Source organism: Oncorhynchus clarkii, chromosome 18 (genome assembly GCF_045791955.1).
Source record: "Oncorhynchus clarkii lewisi isolate Uvic-CL-2024 chromosome 18, UVic_Ocla_1.0, whole genome shotgun sequence".
Classification (NCBI taxonomy): Eukaryota; Metazoa; Chordata; class Actinopteri; order Salmoniformes; family Salmonidae; genus Oncorhynchus; species Oncorhynchus clarkii.
Genome location: NC_092164.1, coordinates 22,972,938 through 22,995,172, shown reverse-complemented (window position 1 = coordinate 22,995,172; position 22,235 = coordinate 22,972,938). Strand labels below are relative to the sequence as shown.

Sequence of the window (22,235 nt, the reverse complement as noted above, 5' to 3'; positions counted from 1 at the left end):
ACCTCCAAGGGGAGGGCAACATGTCATCAAGCCGCTGCTTTCCTCCTCTCAACTGCAGATGATGCGTGCATGTGAGTGAGCTACTGATCGTTTGAAGAAGTTACTCCCTCCCAGCCCATGCTGGTAGTAGTAAACCCTAATTGGGCGTACAGTCTTTTGAACAAATTGAGCCTCGATCGGAACCTACTGGCCGTGGCTTCCTCTCGCTTCAACTGGCTGCAGTTCAGAAGGACAGGAGCAGAGAAAAGCAGTCAGGAGTCCTGGCTGCAGTTGACTGTGGCACAGAGAGACAGGGAGAGCAGGCAGCTCGGGAGCCAGAGAGTGGCCACTCAGAGTGGGCAGCACTATGGATCCGGGGGTGTGCGCTATGGAACTCCTCGGGGTCTTCTTCTCTATTGGTGCCTGGATCTGCTCGCTGGCCACCACCATCATGTCCACCTGGCTGACCCTGTCCACCGACCTGCTGCCCGCGGAGAGCTACGAGCTGGGCCTGTGGGAGACATGTGTGGTGCAGGACCTTGGAATTCTGGAGTGCAGACCCTATGACAGTCTCCTCGGCCTGCCTCCGGACATCAAACTAGCCCGGATCCTCATGTGTGTAACAGTGGCCACGGGCCTCCTGGGTCTCCTGCTAGCCATTCCTGGAATCTACTGGATCAACAGCTGCAACCAGGGGCCTGAGGGTTTGAGGGTGAAGAGATTGATGAAGATGCTGGGGGGGATATTGTGCTTGGTCGCAGGGATACTGGGTCTCATACCCGTGTCTTACATCGCTCACCTGACGGTCATGCGGTTCTTTGATGAGGCCGTGCCGGCAATCGTGCCACGCTGGGAGTTTGGGGATGCCCTGTTCTGTGGCTGGACGGCGGGGTTTCTACACCTGGTGGCTGGCTCCCTGCTGGTCACCTCCTGCGTGTGCCTTCAAGAGGAGCCCTGCACCTTACAAATGCCTATACCGCTACAGAGAAGACCTACACACGTACACAGTACCAATACCCCACATAGGAAGAGGTCCATGGAACATGTTTGATGAGCTATTGAGAAGTGAGAACAGTATTCTCAGTAGCCTCTGCCCTTTCTCTATCGATGGTGAATAAAACACTGCTTATCCAAAGCTTTTTCATGCTTATTTACATTAGCTATAGTTATTGAGTACTCTTGCTGGGACAAATCTTTCTTCATATTCTGAGACAGAATTTGCACACAATGGTGGTACTTATTTCAATCACTCAAACAGGGTTTGGTGCATGCCATGTTTGCAAAAATATCACCTACATTTATCAAACAGAAATTCTTGATGGAACCAAAGAGACTAAAGCTTTTAAAGCTGCCATTTCTTCATTGGTACTGTGTAAGAGATAGAGTGCAATGGTGCCAGAGAATTTGATGACAAGCAGTATTTTGTCTGTGAAATTACTGTAAACTATTCTGACCAAGGTTGATTATTCTGTATGTCAATGTCAATGATTGTCTTGGATATCATATCTTATCACAATACAAATGATTTTTTACAGCATCTGTCATCATTATTGTCCAATAACTACATGAAGCCAGAATGAACGAAGCTGATTTCTCACTAGCAAGGCCATGAAGTCAGATTGAATGAAGCTGATTTCTCACTAGCAAGGCCATAAAAAACGTATCCCTTTTTATAGCCTACACAGTTACTCAATCAACAATGCATTACAGGAATAATGAATCATACAAATTGTAAATAGAACAAAGAGAAAAGGTATAACACTATATTGTAGAAAGCAAGTAAGAATTAATGTGAGGAATGTGCTAAGTATTTGGGAATGTGTGTTTTAAAATATAAGGACTTGATTGCAACAACTTGACAAGACAATGACTTCGTGGATATTTGAGGATCTGATTGTATTCGTTTCATTTCTGCTGAAATGTCCACTATAGATTCTCTCTAGTTAGAGGCCAATATTACAGATTTACCACATACATTATATCAGATATATATATCAATATACATTATCTTGTATATTCCTCTGTAGTGGTTTTCTGACTCTGAATTGATCAGACATTATAGTGCCACAGGGCTACATATCCTATATCAGTTATATCCATAGTGTGGAGAAATCTGTACATAACAAAAGTTGATATTATCAAATAAAGAAAAAACCTGACAAAAACCTGACCATGATTCATTCCTAAGCTCACAAACCACTTGCTTGTGTTACACAAGCTCAAACTGTTGCTAGACAACGAGGAGGAAGTGAGTTTAAGTAAGGTGAGGTGACAGACCAAGTCCAGTGGAAACGGAGGTGAAGTCTAATTCCCGCTGATTTCGGTCTTGGCTCCTGGGCTAAGCTGTAGTTAATGAACATCATAATAATGATACGTAATGTGAGGAATGTCAGATTTCCTAGACATCGCCCATTACACACAAGCTTGCTCAGGCAGGTCATGTTCTTATACTTCCATTTTTTAATATAATTTCTCCTTTATTTATTTAGCCAGGTGAGTCCCATTGAGAAATTAATCTCTTTCTCAAGGGTTCCCTACATGGCCAAGCGGAAACAACAGCCATAAAATACTTCCTGTCTATTTCAATGCTATAATTTAATCTCCAAATGAGACCATGTTCCCTATGCAGTGCATTACTTTTGACCAGGACCCATAGGGAGCTGGTTAAAAGTACTGCACTATTTAAGGAATAGGGCACCATTTGGGACACAAACTTGCTTCTGAGTGTGCTCTGCTACAGTTCCTTTCAGGTCTTCACATTACGAGAACCCGCCTGGACTTTGAAATGCTCGATTTGCTCCCCACCGCCTCCTGTGTCCATGTTGTCATCTGAAAGATCCCATTGTTGTCCCCTCACAATGGAAGTCATTATAGTTTCCTATGTTAATCGCTTGATCTATCATAGGCAGTGGTTGGTCCTGCATCAGAGAAACACATGAAGACAACCACTATATGTTAAACGGCTCTGTTGTCACATGTCACTTTGAAACACAATGAAAGGGAACATTCGAAACCATTCTATCCTACCTCAATCTCACAGAAAACCACAACAGCTCTGTTGTACAGTGCTGATAAAGTTATGCTCCTTTCTCAGCAGATTGTGAAATGCCTTGTGGGATATGTCTATCGCTTGGTGGTTAATGATTAGGGTCAGGGTGGTTAGGGTTATCACTATTGACGATTAGGGTTTGGGTTACGGGTTAAGGACAGGTTAGGTTGAGGATTTGGGTCTGGATCAATGAAGTTCAATAAGTTGCATCAATCTATTCCTTCACTATCAACTTTACTGTAACAACTTTAGTATTGTTACAGACTCATTTACAAAAATAATTGTACTGGATGTACGGTCTTACATCCTATTTCGCAACAAAAAATCCTTCACTCATGCTGCCAAACATACCCTCGTAAATTGACTAAACTACCGATCCTTGACTTCAGCGAAGTCATTTACAAAATAACCTCCAACAGTCTACTCAGCAAATTGGATGCAGTCTATCACAGTGTCATCCGTTTTATCACCAAAGCCCCATATACTACCCACCACTGCGACCTGTATGCTCTCATTGGCTGGCCCTCGCTTCATATTCAAATCAAATCAAATTTTATTTGTCACATACACATGGTTAGCAGATGTTAATGTGAGTGTAGCGAAATGCTTGTGCTTCTAGTTCCGACAATGCAGTAATAACCAACAAGTAATCTAGCTAACAATTCCAAAACTACTACCTTATAGACACAAGTGTAAGGGGATAAAGAATATGCATATAAAGATATATGAATGAGTGATGGTACAGGTATTGAGTACAGTATATACATATGAGATGAGTATGTAAACAAAGTGGCATAGTTAAAGTGGCTAGTGATATATGTATTACATAAAGATGCAGTAGATGATATAGAGTACAGTACATACGTATACATATGAGATGAATAATGTAGGGTATGTAAACATTATATTAGGTAGCATTGTTTAAAGTGGCTAGTGATATATTTTACATCATTTCCCATCAATTCCCATTATTAAAGTGGCTGGAGTTGAGTCGGTGTGTTGGCAGCAGCCACTCAATGTTAGTGGTGGCTGTTTAACAGTCTGATGGCCTTGAGATAGATGCTGTTTTTCAGTCTCTTGGTCCCAGCTTTGATGCACCTGTACTGACCTCGCCTTCTGGATGATAGCGGGGTGAACAGGCAGTGGCTCGGGTGGTTGTTGTCCTTGATGATCTTTATGGCCTTCCTGTGACATCGGGTGGTGTAGGTGTCCTGGAGGGCAGGTAGTTTGCCCCCGGTGATGCGTTGTGCAGACCTCACTACCCTCTGGAGAGCCTTACGATTGTGGGCGGAGCAGTTGCCGTACCAGGCGGTGATACAGCTCGACAGGATGCTCTCGATTGTGCATCTGTAGAAGTTTGTGAGTGCTTTTGGTGACAAGCCAAATTTCCTCAGCCTCCTGAGGTTGAAGAGGCGCTGCTGCGCCTTCTTCACGATGCTGTCTGTGTGGGTGGACCAATTCAGTTTGTCTGTGATGTGTCGAGGAACTTAAAACTTACTACCCTCTCCACTACTGTTCCATCTATGTGGATAGGGGGGTGTTCCCTCTGCTGTTTCCTGAAGTCCACAATCATCTCCTTAGTTTTGTTGACGTTGAGTGGGAAGTTATTTTCCTGACACCACACTCCGAGGGCCCTCACCTCCTCCCTGTAGGCCGTCTCGTTGTTGTTGGTGGTAATCAAGCCTACCACTGTTGTGTCATCCACAAACTTGATGATATTAGTCGCCAAACCCACTGGCTCCAGGTCATTTATAAGTCTTTGCTAGGTAAAGCTCCGCCTATTCTCAGCTCACTGGTCACCATAGCAACACCCACCCATAGCACGCGCTCCAGCAGGTATATTTCACTGGTCACCCCAAAACCAATTCCTCCTTTGGCCACCTTTCCTTCCAGTTCTCTGCTGCCAATGACTGGAACAAACTGCAAAAATCACTGAAGCTGGAGACTCATATCTCCCTCACTAACTTTAAGCACCAGCTGTCAGAGCAGCTTACAGATCACTGCACCTGTATATAGCCCATCTGTAAATAGCCCATCCAACTACCTCATATTATTTTTGCTCCTTTGCACCCCAGTATCTCTACTTGCACATTCATCTTCTGCACATCTATCACTCTATCACTCTATCACTCTAACCACTAGGCTACCTGCCGCCCCGTTGTCTGTGTCGCACTGCTTTGCTTTATCTTGGCTAGGTCGCAGTTGTAAACGAGAACTCGTTCTCAACTTGCCTACCTGGTTAAATAAGTTCAAATAAAATAAAAATGTAAAAAATGCATTATTTCCCCCCCCTGAAACATTATGCTGAAGGCAATAAGGAGGTGGTAACGCAATGAAGTCGATGCCCTGGGGACAATAACTAAGAACTTCAATGCCAGGGCGAGTGATTACACAATGGTGGGGAATCCAGAACATGTTACACAACATCTACAAAACAATAAACCTGTCATCACCTTTCAACCTTCTACCTTAATGTCTGAGATTTACGTCAGCCAACAGCACTATGCCACGCAGTTATGCTGTAGTAACACTATGCTAACTATAGACTAGACCAGGGCTCTCCAAGTTAAGCCTGTCCCTGGACAGCTACTGTCCCGTAGGTTTTCACTCCAACCCTAATCTAGGGCACCTGATTCTAATAATTAGCCGGTTGTTAAGCTGAACCAGGTTAATAACAGCTGGGGTTGGAGCAAAAACCTACAGGAGGGTAGCTCTCCAGGAACAGGGTTGGAGAACCCTGGACTAGAGACTAAACCCACAGTCAGGTCCTTTAATATCCTCATTCTGCCCATGATGAGAGTGTGTCCTGCCCACTATAAAGTCCTCTGCATCCATTAGCCAGACCACAACCAATCCTCTCAATGAGTTGAGTTCCTCTGCAAACCAAAAAAAAAAAGTGTTGGACCCCTGACGGAAAAATCTATTTTGTTCCCTCCCAACACAGTGTGCTGTCCACAGGATCTGACTGTTCGGACTTTCAGCCAGAGTAACAACCCCCACTGTGATTGTCCTTACTCCGGCTTTGAGAGGTCTGGTCAAGGACTCATATGTCCTGCCACAGCCAGTCTCAGCCTCCTCCCCTGCACTGTTCACATGAACGGGGCCCAAATGAAAATGAGAGGCTCCACAATACACATCACTTCTTCTTGGCCATTGGTGTCTTCATTTTGGGAACGTAGTTAACAAGGACATTACTTACATTTATCAAAGCAAGTTAAAAAAAAACCTGAATGAAAACCTTTAAAATCCTCAAAAATTAGCAATGAATGAACACATTTGGAAAAAAAATTGAATCCCTTCCTCTTCTGTAGCACAATCAAATGGATGATATGATGTGGGACCGCGACTGTCAAAACACCTTTCTGCCAGAGCCAATATTTGACTTGAACACGATAACACCTTACCCCTAACGGAAGCCTCGTTACCAGGAAACAATGTGGTCTATGTGGTCTAATAGGGCAGACAGTGTGTGTGTTCCTAATTGCACCCTTTTCCTTTTATAGTGCACTACAATTTGTTTCTGGTCAAAAGTAGTGCACTATATAGGGAATAGGGTGCCATTTGGGACAAAGCCAGTAACTACCCAGCGTTCACCAGTCAGTGGGGGAGCTCTACAGAGTGCAGACTGCAAGGCACAGTCAGGGATAGAGGATAATTGAGGTCCTTGCCGGGCTGTCTAAAACCAGACCGAGGAACAATCCTGTTGCTACTCCACATCAAAACAAATCAGTGTGTGATAAGATTGTATTGATTCAAACATGGTCTCTTTTAAATCACATGATTTATCACAACTATTTCTGATTGAATTGTGCATGTGTATAATATTGTTTCCTGGATGTCAAGAGCCCTTAAAAGTTGAAGAACACATTTTGAATGTGATCAAATAAAACAGAAACGGTACAAATTCTGCATCATTTACAAAGAAACACATTAAACGGCATCAGCAATACAAGTATGAAATGTAAAACATTTCATGTAATCAGTTTTTAAACTCCCTTTGGAGTTATTGCAAGGCAATGACTAGAGAGGTGTGTTGCAAGCATGTCCTCAAAAGAGAAAGCGTGTGTCTTTGTGTACCCTCCAATTTACTGCTTCTCTACAGTAGCAGTATTAACTCAATACAACACAAACACACTGTGAAATACTCTTGACTATTGAATGAAGGTGCTTTTCTGATATCAACTACAGCACAAATCATTCGGTATAAGAATGTTACGAATCAATGTAGGATCATATAATCTGACACATTTTAAAGGGGCAATCTGCAGTTCAAACAAATAGCAAAGTGGTTACCCCACCACCGTTTTGGTAAACAGCTGGAGGGACGGGCTGGAGAAACTTCAGCATTCTCAAATCCATAGACAGAAGTATGGATACGAGGACTGACCATCCAGGGTAACAAAATTATAGTTTTAAACACATTGACGCTATACAGTGTTTGTTTACAGTTAGTTAAACAAGCGGAGTTAAACAAGCTTATATTTGGGGTTCTGATGGGTATAACAGTCGAACTCATGACGCATTTCTAAGTTATATTCTTCAAGAATGATAATGGGTGTACACTGAGTATACAAAACACTAAGAACTCCTGCTCTTTCCATGACAGACTAGGTTAATCAAAGGTGAAAGCTATGATAACTTGTTGATGTCACTTGTTCGGAGGTCGTGGGGGGGGGGATTCTCATACGAAACACATAGTTGCATCAAACGGCTATTCCTTTATGTCACATCAAATACAACATTGAATATGGTCAAATCATATGTCTGATTTCAGAAACAAACTACAATCACAAGTGCTCATCAGAGCGGAAGGCAGGATTGTCCATGGCCTGAGAGTTATTCAGACAGTCTCCTGGGTCTGTGGGACACGGTAGGGATAATGTCCCAACACTTGACCCATCAAAGTGTCTCGCCTCTGGACAAGGCGGCTCCACTCTGGGTCCTACCTTGACAGGGAACCTGTAGAAGATGAAGATAACTCCACTGACGATCATCATGAACGACCCTACGATCCCGACCCCGATCCCTGCCCCCGCGTTCTGGGTCACAGGTGCAGGGGGCATGTGGAAGTTCGACGGGAACGCGATCGTTTGATTGGTCACCACCGAGTTCAAGTTCCACAGGAGAGGTATGAGAAAACACACAGCGGACAACAAGCACAGAGTACCAGCCACTGCGAACGCACAGCGGATAGGCGTCTGCTTCTCCAGGCCAAAATAGACGTTCCTGAGGGCGTAGACGGCGGCAGCGTTCCCACAGAACCCCACGACCAACCCTATTAGAGTGAGCACCTGGGCTGTGGCGACCTCCGGGGGCGTGAAGGCGTCCGACAGCGCCATATTCTGACAATACATGACCCTGAATCCCGAGGTCACGAGGGTATGGCTATAGAAACACACCCTCCAGATTCCGACCCAGGCCTCTCCTGAGGTGATGAAGGTCAAGTCGGCCACCTGCCAGACCCTCCACTGGATGAGGCCAAGGGTCACCGCGGTAAGGACCCAACCGATGGCGCTCAACCACAGGCTGACAAACTGAGGGTGAGCCGTGTGAACCAGGTATGCCATATCATAACACACAGAGAGCCTCACCTTAAACGGACAGCCAAGATAATCCACCGACAGTTCTCTTAGTCTGCCTACAGACAAACAACATCTTCCGATCAGATGAACTGAAGCCCCGTCATCTCAGACAGAGCTCATCTCAGAGAGCTGCCATACTGAATGAACAGCGATCGATCTTCTTACTGTTCCTGTTTATCACCCTCAGGCTCCAGTCTCGCACCTCATATTAAGGAAGAGGCTTGGATACGTGGTCGTTTTCCCCCAGATCCGGTCCTGCTGTCTCTAGGTTGGAAGACAAAGCAACTGCTGCCCTCTGAGAGGAAAAATAAACATGCATGTGGTGAGAGCAGGCAGCTAACACCACACCTGTGAATGTGAGGAGCCTCGACACAATACATATTTGAGGAGGAAAGACAAAACAGAGAGCTGAATGACTGAATGGCTATGGCAACTGGTGCCATGACAAAGTCTACAAACAAGGAAATTATAATGGGGCTTTATGTCCCCATTTTAACTACCTCAAAAGGCTGTGGTATGGTTTATCGCATGCCACAACGCAATCAACATGTGTAAGAGTATGCCGAACGTGGGAGAATAAAAAAAAGTTAACTTAAAAATGTCATAGCTGAGGTTGTTGTTAAACTGAACAAATTAGTTCAGACACATGCAGTAACCAAGAATAGCATGTGAACACGTTGATTGGATATAAGCCAGTGGGTTAAAGCATCTAGCATACTTCTAGAAAGCCTTGACAAATGTCATTAAAACAACACCATCCCCATGGCGACATCGAGCACCTAATTATCACTATGGAAATCTAGCAATTTAGTTTGCCTTGTCTGAAAATTGCCTTTATATATCAACTGTATGATGTAAAAGACTGACAGAGCACGCTAGATCGATAATCAAATACACAGGATGTGGTGATAAAAATCAAAATACAAACTTATATCGGACAAAACAACACATTACCTCTTAGTTCTGACAGGTTAGTAGTGGTGAGAGCTACAGATCAGCAGTCAGTGTGCCGGACCGGCCATCAATCGTCCTGTGTTCGTATCGATGTAAACAAGACCGACGCTTCCTCAGCTTGTACTACATATAAAGTCACAGTCATAACATCTCTGTGAATGATTGACTCCTCTATTGCTATTCACCAGAAAGAGGAAAGGGAAGGCGGGGCTAATTAACCGATCCTACAATCAGGCCACACTTAAAACCCTGCCATTTCTTAGCTTAGTCATTGTCGTTACAGCCACTGGCCAGTTGGGTAATAAGGTCACAAATACCAAGACCGTCAAGAGTCATAATGTTTATTGTCTTCAAATTGATGTGAGAGTACAATGCATGTATGTATGTATGGTTATACAAAGCATGGACATACAAATCCTTTAGTGTTCACAGTGGCAGACGCCCAGGCACAACGTCAGGTTGAGATGGGTCCCTAAACAGAGGAATTCTGGGACGATAAAGTGCTAATTCAATCTTTGATTTTAAGATCCCTTTGTTGGTCAAATCGCACCTTCTGCTTTTAACCCAACTCTTCCAAAAGAAAGAAACTGCCATTCAAAATACACATACATGTTTTGGAGAGGGGCAGGGGTCTAACACACTGGGCACCTGTTGTTGTGTGTGTGTGTGTGGGGGGGGGGGGGGGGGGGGGGGGGTTAAGTGCCTTGCTCAAGGGCACAATGGCATGCAATGGCATCTAGGATTTGATACCAGGAACCCTCCGGTTGCCAGCTCACTTCCTGACAGATTTTTTCTTGCCGGACCCGGGGCTCGAATGGGCAATCCTCCTGTTCCCGGCTCGCCTCTGTACCTGCTGCTCACAACGGATTTCAAATGTTTAATTACCTTTTTATACTTTTGGATTAAATAAAAAAAGACCCAGCACATGAGTGTAAAATAAACATTGTCAAGAAATACCATACTAATGTATGGGTAGTGGGGGCTAAGAACAACATTGGTTGAAAACATACACATCTGTGTTGTAGCTATTAGTGGTGTGTGTAGTATGATATGTACTGTTGGGCAAATATGAAAATAACTTTAGAATTCTGACCCAAACCAGCACTGTCCCATTGAGGAAAAACCCTGTTAATGATCTAAATATAAAACCTATACTTCACAATGAGAATATGTATCATTTGTATAGTAATTAACTAGAACGTAGGTTTATGGGTGAGTTTACCTGAAATGTCAAGTCACCTGTAAATATTTAAACGGCTACAATAAATTACTAAAAAAAAAAACATGTTCCATCACGCATTATATTAAACGGAGACGCTCCGCCTCGTCTTGAGAATCATTTGAGAGCATAGCCCTCACCATGAGGCCTCACCAACATCCCTGAACCAAACACATTTAGCAAAGCAAGTTTCATCGATCTTAATGAATTTCTTCTAAGGAGCTACTTTAAATCCAGAAACAGGGTGTTTCTTCAGCACAGAAAAACAGCTCCTGTCTGTACTGTGGACCTGAAATGTAACAGGCTTCAAGAAGTCAGTCAACTACAACAGAAAGCACACAGAAAATCCATCATATCCAAATCCAACAGCGCCTCTCTGAGGCTCTCTAGTGGCCAGTCTGTGTCAGTACACCACATCACCGCTGTGTGGCCATTGTCAGAAGGAAAAGTCTAAACGAGATCCTTGGAACGTCCCAACTCTGATGTCACCCTATTGAAGTTGAAAGGTAAAGGTTAGGTGAGGGTTAAGGTCAGGGTAAGGGTTGGGGTTAGGGACGTCCCAAGCATCTCGGATTGCACTAAGCATCGTCAGAACAGCAGCCTTTGCTCCAACAATAAACTATCCAGCAGACATTTCAGCTGCTCCTCTCCCAGTTTGATCTTGTCTTCCAGCTTGCGCTGCTCGATGATGAGGGCTGACTTCATCTTGACAAAGTGCTGGTAGTCTGCCAGGCTCTCGTGGCTGAGGTGAGCAGCCATGATGCTGTAAACCAGGCGCTCCCGCCGGTCAAGGTTCTCCTTGAGCTCTTTGGCGTCTTCGTGTTGTCTGATCAACAACTTCCTCTTCTCTGACAGGGTACGCTGAGAGAGAGAGGGCAAACAGAGGGTACAGATCAGTAAGAGGGATACTAACAAATGCAGGGAAGCAGTTGTGATGGAAGCAGTCGAAAACCTTCCTGATTCATTTACAGTACACACATCAATGAATGTTGAACATGAATATTGTAAGTTGGTAAATGCAAACATCCCTTTAGTCTGGTGTGTAATACCACTATAGCTCTGAGCTAATGAGGACGAGTGTTAACCATCTAATTCTGCCTCACAAGCAGCGCGGGGAGTGACTTAACTTCCACCCTAGCCCCTACCTTCTCTTCTGGTGTAGTGTCTTCCTCCAGACTGTTGAGAGCGTTCTCCACCCTTGCCAGTCGGCCAGACAGGGACAGCAGCAAACTGACCACCTTGTCCAGATCTCCCACGAACATCCTGAACTTGTCCAGCTCGTTGGGCTTGCAGACCTTCTGCACCACGGCCTCCACCTCGTCCCCCAGAGAGTTGTTGTCGTGGACATCCTCTTGAAGGCTCTCCCTGGCCTCGCGTAGCACCTGCAGCTTCTTACCCAGGCTGTCAATCAGCTCTTGCTGTGGGGAGAAAGACAGGGACAGACAAGGGGATGACATTGGAGAGAGCCATTTCACAAACTGAATCGTACTTGAGGAACTATTCCTTAATCCCGGAGAGCTGCAGAACGGCAGGTTTTTGCCTTGGCTCAGCAGTGAACCACATGCAGCTAATCAAAGTGTTGAAGATCAGTGGAATCGGGTATGACGACGCTGAACTTGGGGAGAAGCTGCAGTCCTGTGACTCTCCGGGAGCTGGATTGATGATCAGTGATAGATATGGCATGAAACAGTCAGTAATAATAAATAATAACAATGTTTCATTGTCACATACACCAGATGGGTGCAGTGAAATGTGTTGTTTTAGAGTAGGGCTCTTCAACCTTGTTCCTGGAGAGACACCATCCTGTAAGTTCCTACTCCAACCCTAATCTAGCGGACCCGATTCCATAATTAGCTTGTTGATGAGCTGAATCAGGTTAGTTACAACGGGGGTTGGCGTAAAAACCTACAGGAGGGTAGCTCTCCAGGAACAGGGTTGGAGCAAAAACCTACAGGAGGCTAGTTCTCCAGGAACAGGGTTGGAGCAAAAACCTACAGGAGGCTAGCTCTCCAGGAATAGGGTTGGAGCAAAACCCTACAGGAGGCTAGTTCTCCAGGAACAGGGTTGGAGCAAAAACCTACAGGAGGCTAGCTCTCCAGGAATAGGGTTGGAGCAAAAACCTACAGGAGGCTAGTTCTCCAGGAACAGGGTTGGAGCAAAAACCTACAGGAGGCTAGCTCTCCAGGAACAGGGTTGGAGCAAAAACCTACAGGAGGCTAGCTCTCCAGGAACAGGGTTGGAGCAAAAACCTACAGGAGGCTAGTTCTCCAGGAACAGGGTTGGAGAAAGTGGTTTTAAAGGGTCAGTATACTACGCTGTGTCTCTGTACCTTCTTGCTGGCCAGGTTGATGTCCAGTTCGTCCTCCGAGTCTTGCTCCAGCTCCTCCAGCTCGTCCTCCTGCATGTCCTTCATCTTGTTGAGCAGCTCAGCCTTGGGGGCAGATGTGCTGTAGTAAGAGGAGCTGGTCACCAGGGACCCTGTGGCAGCAGACATGCCCTCCTCCTCTCTCCTGGAAGGGATAGAGACAGAAAGCAGAGGGTTCTTTAACCAATAAGGCCCAAGGATGTGTGTATATGGCCAATATAAGGGTTGTTCTTAAGCACAGCACGAAGCGGAGTGCCTGGATACAGCCCTTAGCCGTGGTATATTGGCCATATACTCCAGAGATGCCTTATTGCTATTATAAACCGGTTACCAACATAAATATAAGTTGTTTTGCGTCATTATTATCTGATATGCACACACATCTGGAATGCTGTTTTAGCCAGTCAGCATCCAGGACCCAAACTACCTGGTTTTTAATTCTGGTTATTAGTACTGTATATTCCCTATGTAGTGCAATACTATTGAGAAGAAAGCAGGCAATAGGATGTCACGTGAAATGCAGGAGGTGATCGCTCAGTATCGATGGGCCAGAGCAACTCCTACACTTCTAAGATCGCAGAGAGGCCGGTTCAAATTGCAGGTAAAATGGAAGGTTTATGCTCCTCCATTGTATTCAGTTGTAGTCTGTGATTCAATATATTGCCAACAGGGGGCATCCATGTTAAGACAGCCACAGTCTATGGGTTGATCAGTGTTTATAATTGGACTAATGTGTTTTTGTCATGAATACATTTCCCTCTACTCATCCTCTCAATGGGAAGAAACATTAACACCCCATAATGTGTTTTATTTAACTCATCTGAACAAATACCTCTGAAGTGGGAGAGGAAGTCAGTCTGATAAAAACGTAAACAACACAAAAAACGATGTGTGATTATCTAGATTATGTTATGACTACCAGTAAATGCCCAGTTCATTTGTTCATAAATGTTATAATTCTGGACAGGCAGATCCCATTCCCAGTCAGCTCACCGGTCATCCATTCCCCTGGGCGGCAATCCCTGTTTGGGGGAGACTTTCCTCCTCTGGTGCCCCCCATCCAAGATCTGCTCCCCCTGGGGGAAGATCCCCTCCATCAGATCCATGGTGGTCTTCATCTTACTCTGGTCCAAGATGTCTACCAGGGACTTATCCTTGTCCATGATGTCTCTGGCCAGCTCCTCTCTCTTCACATCCTCCTCCGAGTTACTCTTCTGAGGCTGCTGGGGACCCATGGTGGAGGTACCGGAGGGGCCGTTGGTCTGAGACTGCCCAGGGGACAGGGCCTCTTCTGGGGCTACAGTGAGGGTTGGGTCCCTGGGGGGACTCTGGGGCCCATGGCGTGTGTAGGGGGTGTAGGCACGGAACAGGGAGTAGGGCTGCGGCTCAGGGGAGGGCAGGCTGGTCGGTAGGGGCGGGGGAAGGTCGGGCCCCTCTGAAACTCCAGGGGCCCTATTTTTCTCACTGTGCAGCAGGTACTGGCGGCTCTCCCTCTCTGTGGTGCTCTCAGCATGGACGATTTTAACAGGGACCTTCTTCCCTACACTGCTCATCTCCATCACAGCATTGGTCCTGTTCTCTGGCCTGTATAGAGAAAACAGTAGCTAGTCATAACTTACAGTTAACCAATGTATTGTGAGAAAAATGTGTGGAATGTTGTCACATAAAAATGACACAAATAATGTTATGAACACATTCTTTAACCTTTAGTCTACTTTACAGCTCAGTTTACTGAAACTGAAATAGGATTTTATGTCAGGAGTGAGTCACATTAACCACATCTACCATATACAAGCTTACAGTCCATGTTACTGTCTGACAGTGGACAGGTTGAGTCAATGATAATTAGAGGGATGGAACGGCGCCGTCGACTGAAAGGTCATGCAGTCAGTCAATCATATGACCAAATAAAATTACAGTACTGGCTACTGTGGCAAAAATACTACATGAGCCCCAATGCTGAGCAGCTGAAACCAAATCATTGGGAAATGGATCATAGGAAAACTAAACCATTGCATTCTGGTCTGTGGCGCATCACACCATGTAATTCCAAACAATCTTCCATGGCCTCCTCTATCAATGTGCTGCTACTACGATAAAGAAACGAGACTTCAAATCGAGCTGCCTCACGCTACAGAATCAGGAAATAGGCTCCTGCAACTAGGGGCCGTGCTGGCTCGGACAAGGCTTACTGTAAGTAAAGCAACACAACACAGGACAACAATCCCCAGTTAGTTACGTAAGGCTGTACAGTAGTTTGAGGGGGAGCTGAGGAGACGGGCATAAGAACGCCAGTTAAGCTGCTTAGCGCTTACCTGCTCTGGGCTTCATCCTGCATAGACACAGAGACAGGGGGCTGGTCCGTCAACCTCTGTGGAGCAAAATGAGGAGAGGGAGAACTAGTCCCACCTGAGGAGGGAACCGTCAGACTGGCAGGCTGGTAGGAGAAAAAAGGAGAGTGGGAAGAGGGGGAGGGTGGCGGCTCTAGTGTTGAATCAGCTGCTCCCTCCTCCGTGCCCAGTCCAGCGGTTCTCCGAGGGGAGGGAGAGGGGAGCTGGGTGGAGCCCAAGGAGCAGGCTTGGTTTGGGGCAGGATCCAGCTCTGTGCCATGGGAGGAGCAGCTGCTGCTGGATGATGGTTCAGCCTGATGGGTGCAAGGGCCAGGCAGGAATTCCTGGGGAGACAGTCCGTAGGAGGAGGATGTGGTTGAGGAGGTTTCCAGGCCTAGGAGAGGCCAATGTGGCATGATGATGAGGCCTGTATTCTGGGGCTTGGGAGCGGGCGTTGGAGGTGGTAGTGGTTGCTCAGACACAGAGCTGTGGGTGTGATTGGAGGGGTACGGGGGGAGAGCGGGGAGGTTGTGGGCGGGGTTCGCAGAGTCACGTTTGTATCTGTGTTCGGAGGGGAGAGGGAGGGGGGTGGGGGTGGCCACGTCTCTGCTGCTGTGTGGCTCTGTGTCGGTCAGTCTTGGAATAGACGGTTGTGGAGGCTGTGGGAAGTGGTGGAGCTGGGCTGGCTGCCCTCTGCTCTCGCTCTGCCCTCTGCCAAACAGAAGAGGAAACTATAAGACATCAACATACTCACACTAAGTACATATTCAACTGAAATGAGGAGCAGAGTCCTTTCTGAATTGATTTATTAATTTTTATTTTCACAAATCCAGCATATACTGTGGAAAAAAATATTTACATTTAAAAAATAAAAAAAAACGAATCTCTGTAATAACACCCAGGATGCAGCGAGTGTGTTTATAACCGGAGACCTGAGTTGACTGTGATAACCAATCCTGTTTCAGGCTAACACTTTTAGCTGTAGCTTGACCTCCCAAACCCTAATAACTACACCTGGGCTGAACTGGCATGCTCCCCACCTGCCCTAATTCAAACTGCTATTGGTATTAAACTGTAGTACACACTCATGTACATGCGGGTGTGTGTTACTGCACCGCCAACAGGTAACTATCACCTTGAAATGTGTTCCAACAACAGGTGGATAGGTTATAACCGATCTGAGCACAGAAACTGTGAATAATGTGGAATGCTCACCTGGCGGTGTAACTGCCTCCTTGCTGGACCCGTCTGTGATCCAGATACGGGTTTTCAACAGTCTCTCTCCATGGCATAGGGATCTTCTGAAAGGAGATGAAGAACACACTGAATTGCCTTAATATAGCTGGCACAATATAACCTTCTTTTAAAACAGCACTCTGGCCAGCTGGTTTAATGTTTAGACAACATGGACTTTGATATCTATAAAACAAACTCATGCATGTCTGTGCTAATGTCAAAGGAAGTCACGCAGATCCCTTCACTACCGCTACACTAAGAACCATTTGATGGAAACGCTCACCTGTGTGTGGAAGTCTTGTGAGGGAGACGATCTGGACCTCTCATGGACACAGACAGGCGTCTCCTCTGTACCCTGGTCCAGGATGTTGTCAGCAGAGTGGTACCTCCCCTGGGGCTTTGTGTCTGAAGCCTTCCTCTGCATGTTCCAGGTGACCTGGTACTCAGCGAAGGTCCCCAGCCTCTGCTGCTCCAGTAGGGCCTGTCTGCCTGCGGGGCTGAGGGGGTCTGGGTGGTGGTCACTGGAAGTCTCATTGGCAAGGCCTGGCCTCCAGCCCTCCTCAGTTTCGCCTGAGTGGGCTCTCCCTCTGGCCTTGCCCTCTCCGCGCTCCAAAGTGCCAGAGGTGGTGCTGGAGCTCTGCTGGCCTGACTTGTGGATGGTTGAGATGGGTCTGCAGAAGGAAGGTTTAGCAGCCATTTCAAAGAACTTCCGCCGGTCTATAAATGACCGTGCTGTTCCAACAGGATGTTCTCCCTCACCCTCCACTCCGAGCTTGTTGATCTTGTCTGGCTCGGAGAACGAGTGGACCCTCTTGTTCAGAGGGAAACGCTTGCGGCTGCCAATGCGGGAGACTATGTGTGAGTTGGGTTTGGTTAACGGAGCCTCCGACCCTGACCCGGGAGGTTCTAGGTCTCTCCTCCTAAAGGACGTGGCCTGGAGGACCCTCGCCTGCGCCTCTTTGAGGTGGTCCTTGTAGGACGTGGAAAAGGAGCCATCAGAGGAGGTGGAGGAGGTGGACTTCCACCCCCCCGGGTCTGTCTCCTCTTCCTCTGGCTCCTCCGTCTCGCTGGGGCAGGTCAGGGTGGCAGCACTCCGGCTTTTCTGCAGCTGGGCCCTCTTTAGCTGGATCTCGTTGCGGAGGGTGGTGGCGTATCGGTCGCTGCGTCTCGCCAGTTTGCCCGTTGCCGTGTTGTCCGTTAAAGCCTCCTGTAGGGCGTGGTTGGCTTCTCCCCCGCCGTTGGATGGTGGTGGTTGTGCCGTAGCAGGGTGATTGTTCTCCACCAGGCTCTTACTCTCCTGGGCTAGAGAATGAAGCATTGGGCTCCTAATCTCCTGGGCTAGGCTTCTACTCTCCTGAGCCAGACTGTGGAGCATGGGTGTCTTTTGAGAAGAGATCTTATGGTTCTCCTGAGAGACCCAAGGGTCTTCTCTCAGTGGTGCCACCTTGTGGTCCTTGGGCGGACTGGGAGAGTAAGAACTTCTAAGCTGGGCCTCTGTAGGTCTCTGGCCCTCACTCTTCCTCTCATTCTCCTCAGTGGTAGGTTTAGCAGATGAGGATAGGGAATTAGAGGCGGTGTGGCCGTAAAGCAGAACATTGGCCGGTTGGAAATTTCCGTTCCGCTCCTTGCTGTTGGTGTAAGCAGGCTGAGGATTAGGAGGATACTTGACCTTGTTGGTCTTGTGGGAGGAACTTGTGGAGCCCCTGTCGTTGGAGCCCTTAGCTAGCTCCATGTCAGATCTCCAGACCTCTGATTTGCTCTGTCTAACATGAGTCTCTGGCTGGGCTGGCTGCTTGGTTGTGATGCAGTAGTACCGGATGTGTCCTCCGCAGTCATAGTTCTGGTCGATGGTCGAGGTGGACAGGGACGTGGTGGAGGACCTCACGTGGTTCCTGCTGTTAGTGCAGTTGGTAGGGAGCTCCTGGAGGCTGTGGTAGTAGCTACCGACGCTCTGCGGCTTCGGTGGATGTGGGGCGGATCTGGTCTGCAGGTAGAAAGTGCTTTCGTCGCTATACTGCCGCTGGTGGTTGGGCAGGCAAGTGAAGGGAGACTGACTCTGTCTCACGTCCTGGCTAGACACAGAGGACAGTTTGTTTGGGTTGCTGAGCTGGTTGTGGTTGTAGTCAGGTGCTCCTGCTGCTATGTTTGGGTGGAGGAAGTCTTTCTTGCAAGGTGGAGGGTTGTAACTGCACCTAGGGTCTACACCGTTCTCATCGTGAGAGATATGGTTGCCCCGGCCTCTGTAGCTGCTGTTCTCTGGGGCCTCTGCCAACCTGTCCTGGGCCTTCATCTGCCCGTGTGGTGGAGCTCCAGGCCCCTCTGTGTAGGCAGGGTACACCTTGGTGACAGCAAAGCTGTCACTGCGCAGGGGAGGAGGAGGAGGAGAGGGGGGCGCTGCTACCCTCCTCCTCTCTGGGACATGCCACACAGGGCCTATGTGCGATCTGCCAGAGCCTGAACTAGAGTAGCGGGAGCCAGGATGCTCCTCTGGGACTGTCCTGGGGCTCTCTGAGCCTCCGTCCCCTTGGGGCCGCTGGAGGTACCGGCTGTGGCGCTGCTCACCCGGCCTTCCATCCTCACTGGTCTGAGTCTGGACCCCCTTATGGAACATGCTGCTCTCAGTTGCAGCAGTGTCAGTGTTGGCGAGGGCCAGAGCAGGCTCCGGGGGAGGGCTGGTGGAGGAGAGGCAACTGAAGGCCGATTCTCTCTTCCCACCAGACCCTCCACCCCCAGAGAGAGGCTCAGCGCTGCGGTGGTACCTGCTGGGGGAGAGGCATCCTGGTTGGAAGGGGTGTGAGGGGCGCTCTACTCTCTCCATATTCCCCACGGAGCTGAACTGGCTGGATAACTGGCGTAGATTCGAGTCGTGGTCCCCGCAGCTGGAAAGGTCTTTTGTGGATGCACTAGAAATAAAACAAGACATTGTGTTGATAATCTGGTTAGCAGTAGCTAAATTAGATTTATATTAGGTATTATTAGCCATTTATTCTGTGTTTTGTTCTTTGATAACTGACCTACTTTTACATTTTTGTATATAATGACCGGAGATGAGAACCCCATGAGAATAATGGCTGCCCCTACCTCTGACGAGATGGAGTAACCATAAACTCTCTGAATGTCACTCAGACAAATTCTCTATGAACTGTGATGACCCTAACGGGCAGTGTCTGAGTAACAATGACACTAGAAGGAGGTCATAGATTCTTCCAGCAGCTCACCTGACTTCATGTTTGACCTGCCACACAGGTGGGGGTGCAGGTGGAGGCTCGTTGTGACTCTCTGTGGGTTCGGGGTGGTCTTCTGTAAACTTGGAGGAGTGCCATGAATGGGGCCGGGAGACTGGTTCATTCCTCCTACAGAGAGAAGGTTAAGGAAAGCATGTTATTGAAATGCAATTCAAAACAGAAGGTAACAGACAAACAATTCTTTCTCATTTCAGTCTCACCCCTTGAAGCGGTTCTTCCTGAAATGCATGTCGGAGAGAGGTAACAAAAATATGTCATTCAGTAGAAAAAAAATGAAGAAACTACTACTACAAAAAAAAAAAATAATCTGATGTTGAAAAGTTGTTGTTTTACATTCATTGTGTAGAAGATATGAACCAAAACAATGAAATATAGACCTGGACAGATGAGATACAATGTGAAGTTTTCACCGAACAAACCTGACACATAGACAAGCACCACAGACAACTACAGTACTCTACGCCACCTAATGTAGGAAGCTGGGATGCAATGGGTGACATCAACAACAGAATGGGATTGGGTTCAAACATTGAAGGTCACAAGGGACCACTGAAGGATCGGTTTGGGTTTGCCAGTGTACTGGAGGAGGTTGCTATTCCACAATACCTCATAGAACTTCGTAATATCTTGGTGAGAAAGTTCCTGGCCACATGTTTGTCAGTTTCTGATTCTGATGGCATGGTGGTCTGTGAGGCAATATCCACCATTTTCATTTTCCTGGGCATGCAGCAGAGGAGGAACAACATACAATATTGTCAAAATCCTAAAACAAATCCCTAGTCAATATCATTTAACATTTTAGTAATTTAGCAGAGGCTCTTATCTAGAGCGACTTACAATAGTGAGCACACTTTTTTTTTCTCCATACTGGTTTTCCAACTGAGCTACAAAGTACTGAAGATCCTCAGTATAATGTCAGTGACTGACCAATGAGAACTGTGCACCCCCTTCTGGCCAATAAGAGACTTATGTTTTATATTCATTGTACATTGAATGGTATGTAACATGGGTGACAGACCTTAATAATTAGTAGTTCATTTGGTCAACTCTTAAGACGTTTGATGAATCAGTCCTCAAAACGCAAGAAGAAACCACCATTGCAGTAGAAATCTGTGAGAAATATCTGTTATTTAGAAGAACAACACTGAGACAGAATAGAAATGACCTTTAACATGGTCTGTCTGGTGGTCAACCCACTGCCATATGGCTGTACGGCGACAGACAGAGAGAGATCCCTTGAGTGTAAACAGCATGGTGTAGGCGGGGGCTTAGCCTTTGAATCAATTAGAAAGATGAGATCAGTGGTTTCACACTATGTGCAAGCTGGCGTCTGTTCAACACAAACCTGGTTTCAAATACATTTAGTTTTTGCTTTAGCCTGCCTGGAGTGCCAGATGGGTGGCATTTGCACTTTTACAACTATTATATTGGTTCCATTGCATCAGGAAAGTTCAGTCAAGCACAGATAAAGAATGTGAAATGATATCAAATAGTATTTCAACCCATGTATGGTCCAACAGGGCATTTTCAGTTTTAATTCACCCTGTGACCCACACCCAGTTGGAACGACCAGAATGGACTAGACAAGAGCAACATATTGTGGACTACAGATACTGTATAAGCGTAAGGCTAAGACCCACCCACTCAAATCCTTAACCTCTCTGATCTACGATACAAGACTCCTACATTCCATCATGGGGGCCAAAGGAATGTGAAGATGTATTTTGCTTTGCAGTCAGCCCCAAAGGAGCACAGTCTAAAGTGGGACATCAACGTTGGCAATCTTCCAAAAGCTCACACACTTGGTTCATGGAGTCAAGCTAATTTATGGGAGGGAGGCAGAGGGCAACCTGAGAAGCTCTCCTCAATAAGAAGCATAAAGAAAGAGAGCGTCAAAGACGGACCACGTAGGCACGCACGCACACCGACACGCACTCACTACCTCCTTCCCTCCAGTCAGTCAGTGGTCCTGAGAGTGGTACGCTGCCCTAACAGAACCCTAACAGAGCTCACAATAGAAATGCAAATAGTATTCTAGTCAGGAGTCCTTATTGTCAGGGTTACAGCTGAACTGCCACAGCTACTCAGAGGGGAGGAGGAGGAGACGTTGGGGCTAGTTTTTGAAAATCCTCCTCCGGTTTCAGTGAAAATGACATTCAAAAACCAACAGTAGCGAAACTGACCCAATTGGGTGTGAATATCTAGGCTATGCGGGCAGCAAGTGTGAAACGCGTAGCCTAGACTGTAGGCTTAGATAAAAACAGAATAAATCTAGA

At 46.8% G+C, this 22,235-nt stretch overlaps 3 protein-coding genes across 6 annotated transcripts in view; 1 reads left to right on the top strand and 2 right to left on the bottom strand.

Annotated features, from left to right (window-relative positions):
• The first annotated feature begins 346 nt into the window (after positions 1–346).
• Positions 347–1,030, top strand: LOC139372533 (putative claudin-24). The gene has a single exon (XM_071112270.1). It carries the CDS (start codon positions 347–349, stop codon positions 1,028–1,030), a length of 684 nt encoding a protein of 227 aa, XP_070968371.1.
• On the bottom strand, positions 928–8,729 carry LOC139372532 (claudin-34-like). 2 transcript variants are annotated; one of them, XM_071112269.1, is made up of 2 exons: positions 7,975–8,729; positions 928–2,897 (listed from the first exon to the last, which is right to left on the bottom strand). In XM_071112269.1, exons 1-2 carry the CDS (start codon positions 8,593–8,595, stop codon positions 2,805–2,807), a joined length of 714 nt encoding a protein of 237 aa, XP_070968370.1. In that variant the 5' UTR covers positions 8,596–8,729; the 3' UTR covers positions 928–2,804. The 2 variants fall into 2 exon arrangements, with proteins under 2 accessions (XP_070968370.1, XP_070968369.1); XM_071112268.1 differs by lacking the exon at positions 928–2,897 and having other exon boundaries at positions 7,752–8,729.
• A 1,160-nt stretch (positions 8,730–9,889) lies between these two features.
• The window catches only part of LOC139373221 (protein Shroom2-like), a 26,955-nt gene continuing 14,609 nt past the window's right edge, over positions 9,890–22,235 (bottom strand). The window contains exons 1-11 of one of the 3 annotated variants that reach the window (XM_071113459.1): positions 20,978–21,025; positions 20,566–20,676; positions 20,160–20,177; positions 19,933–20,067; positions 16,998–19,617; positions 16,694–16,779; positions 15,464–16,189; positions 14,142–14,732; positions 13,113–13,293; positions 11,929–12,201; positions 9,890–11,644 (exon numbers count right to left, since the gene is read on the bottom strand). In XM_071113459.1, the coding sequence (XP_070969560.1) occupies positions 11,372–11,644; positions 11,929–12,201; positions 13,113–13,293; positions 14,142–14,732; positions 15,464–16,189; positions 16,694–16,779; positions 16,998–19,617; positions 19,933–20,067; positions 20,160–20,177; positions 20,566–20,672 (5,010 nt within the window). In that variant the 5' untranslated portion in view covers positions 20,673–20,676; positions 20,978–21,025 and the 3' untranslated portion in view covers positions 9,890–11,371. Of the gene's footprint in view, positions 11,645–11,928; positions 12,202–13,112; positions 13,294–14,141; positions 14,733–15,463; positions 16,190–16,693; positions 16,780–16,997; positions 19,618–19,932; positions 20,068–20,159; positions 20,178–20,565; positions 20,677–20,977; positions 21,026–22,235 lie in introns of those variants that run through there. The other 2 variants (XM_071113457.1, XM_071113458.1) reach the window with 2 other exon arrangements.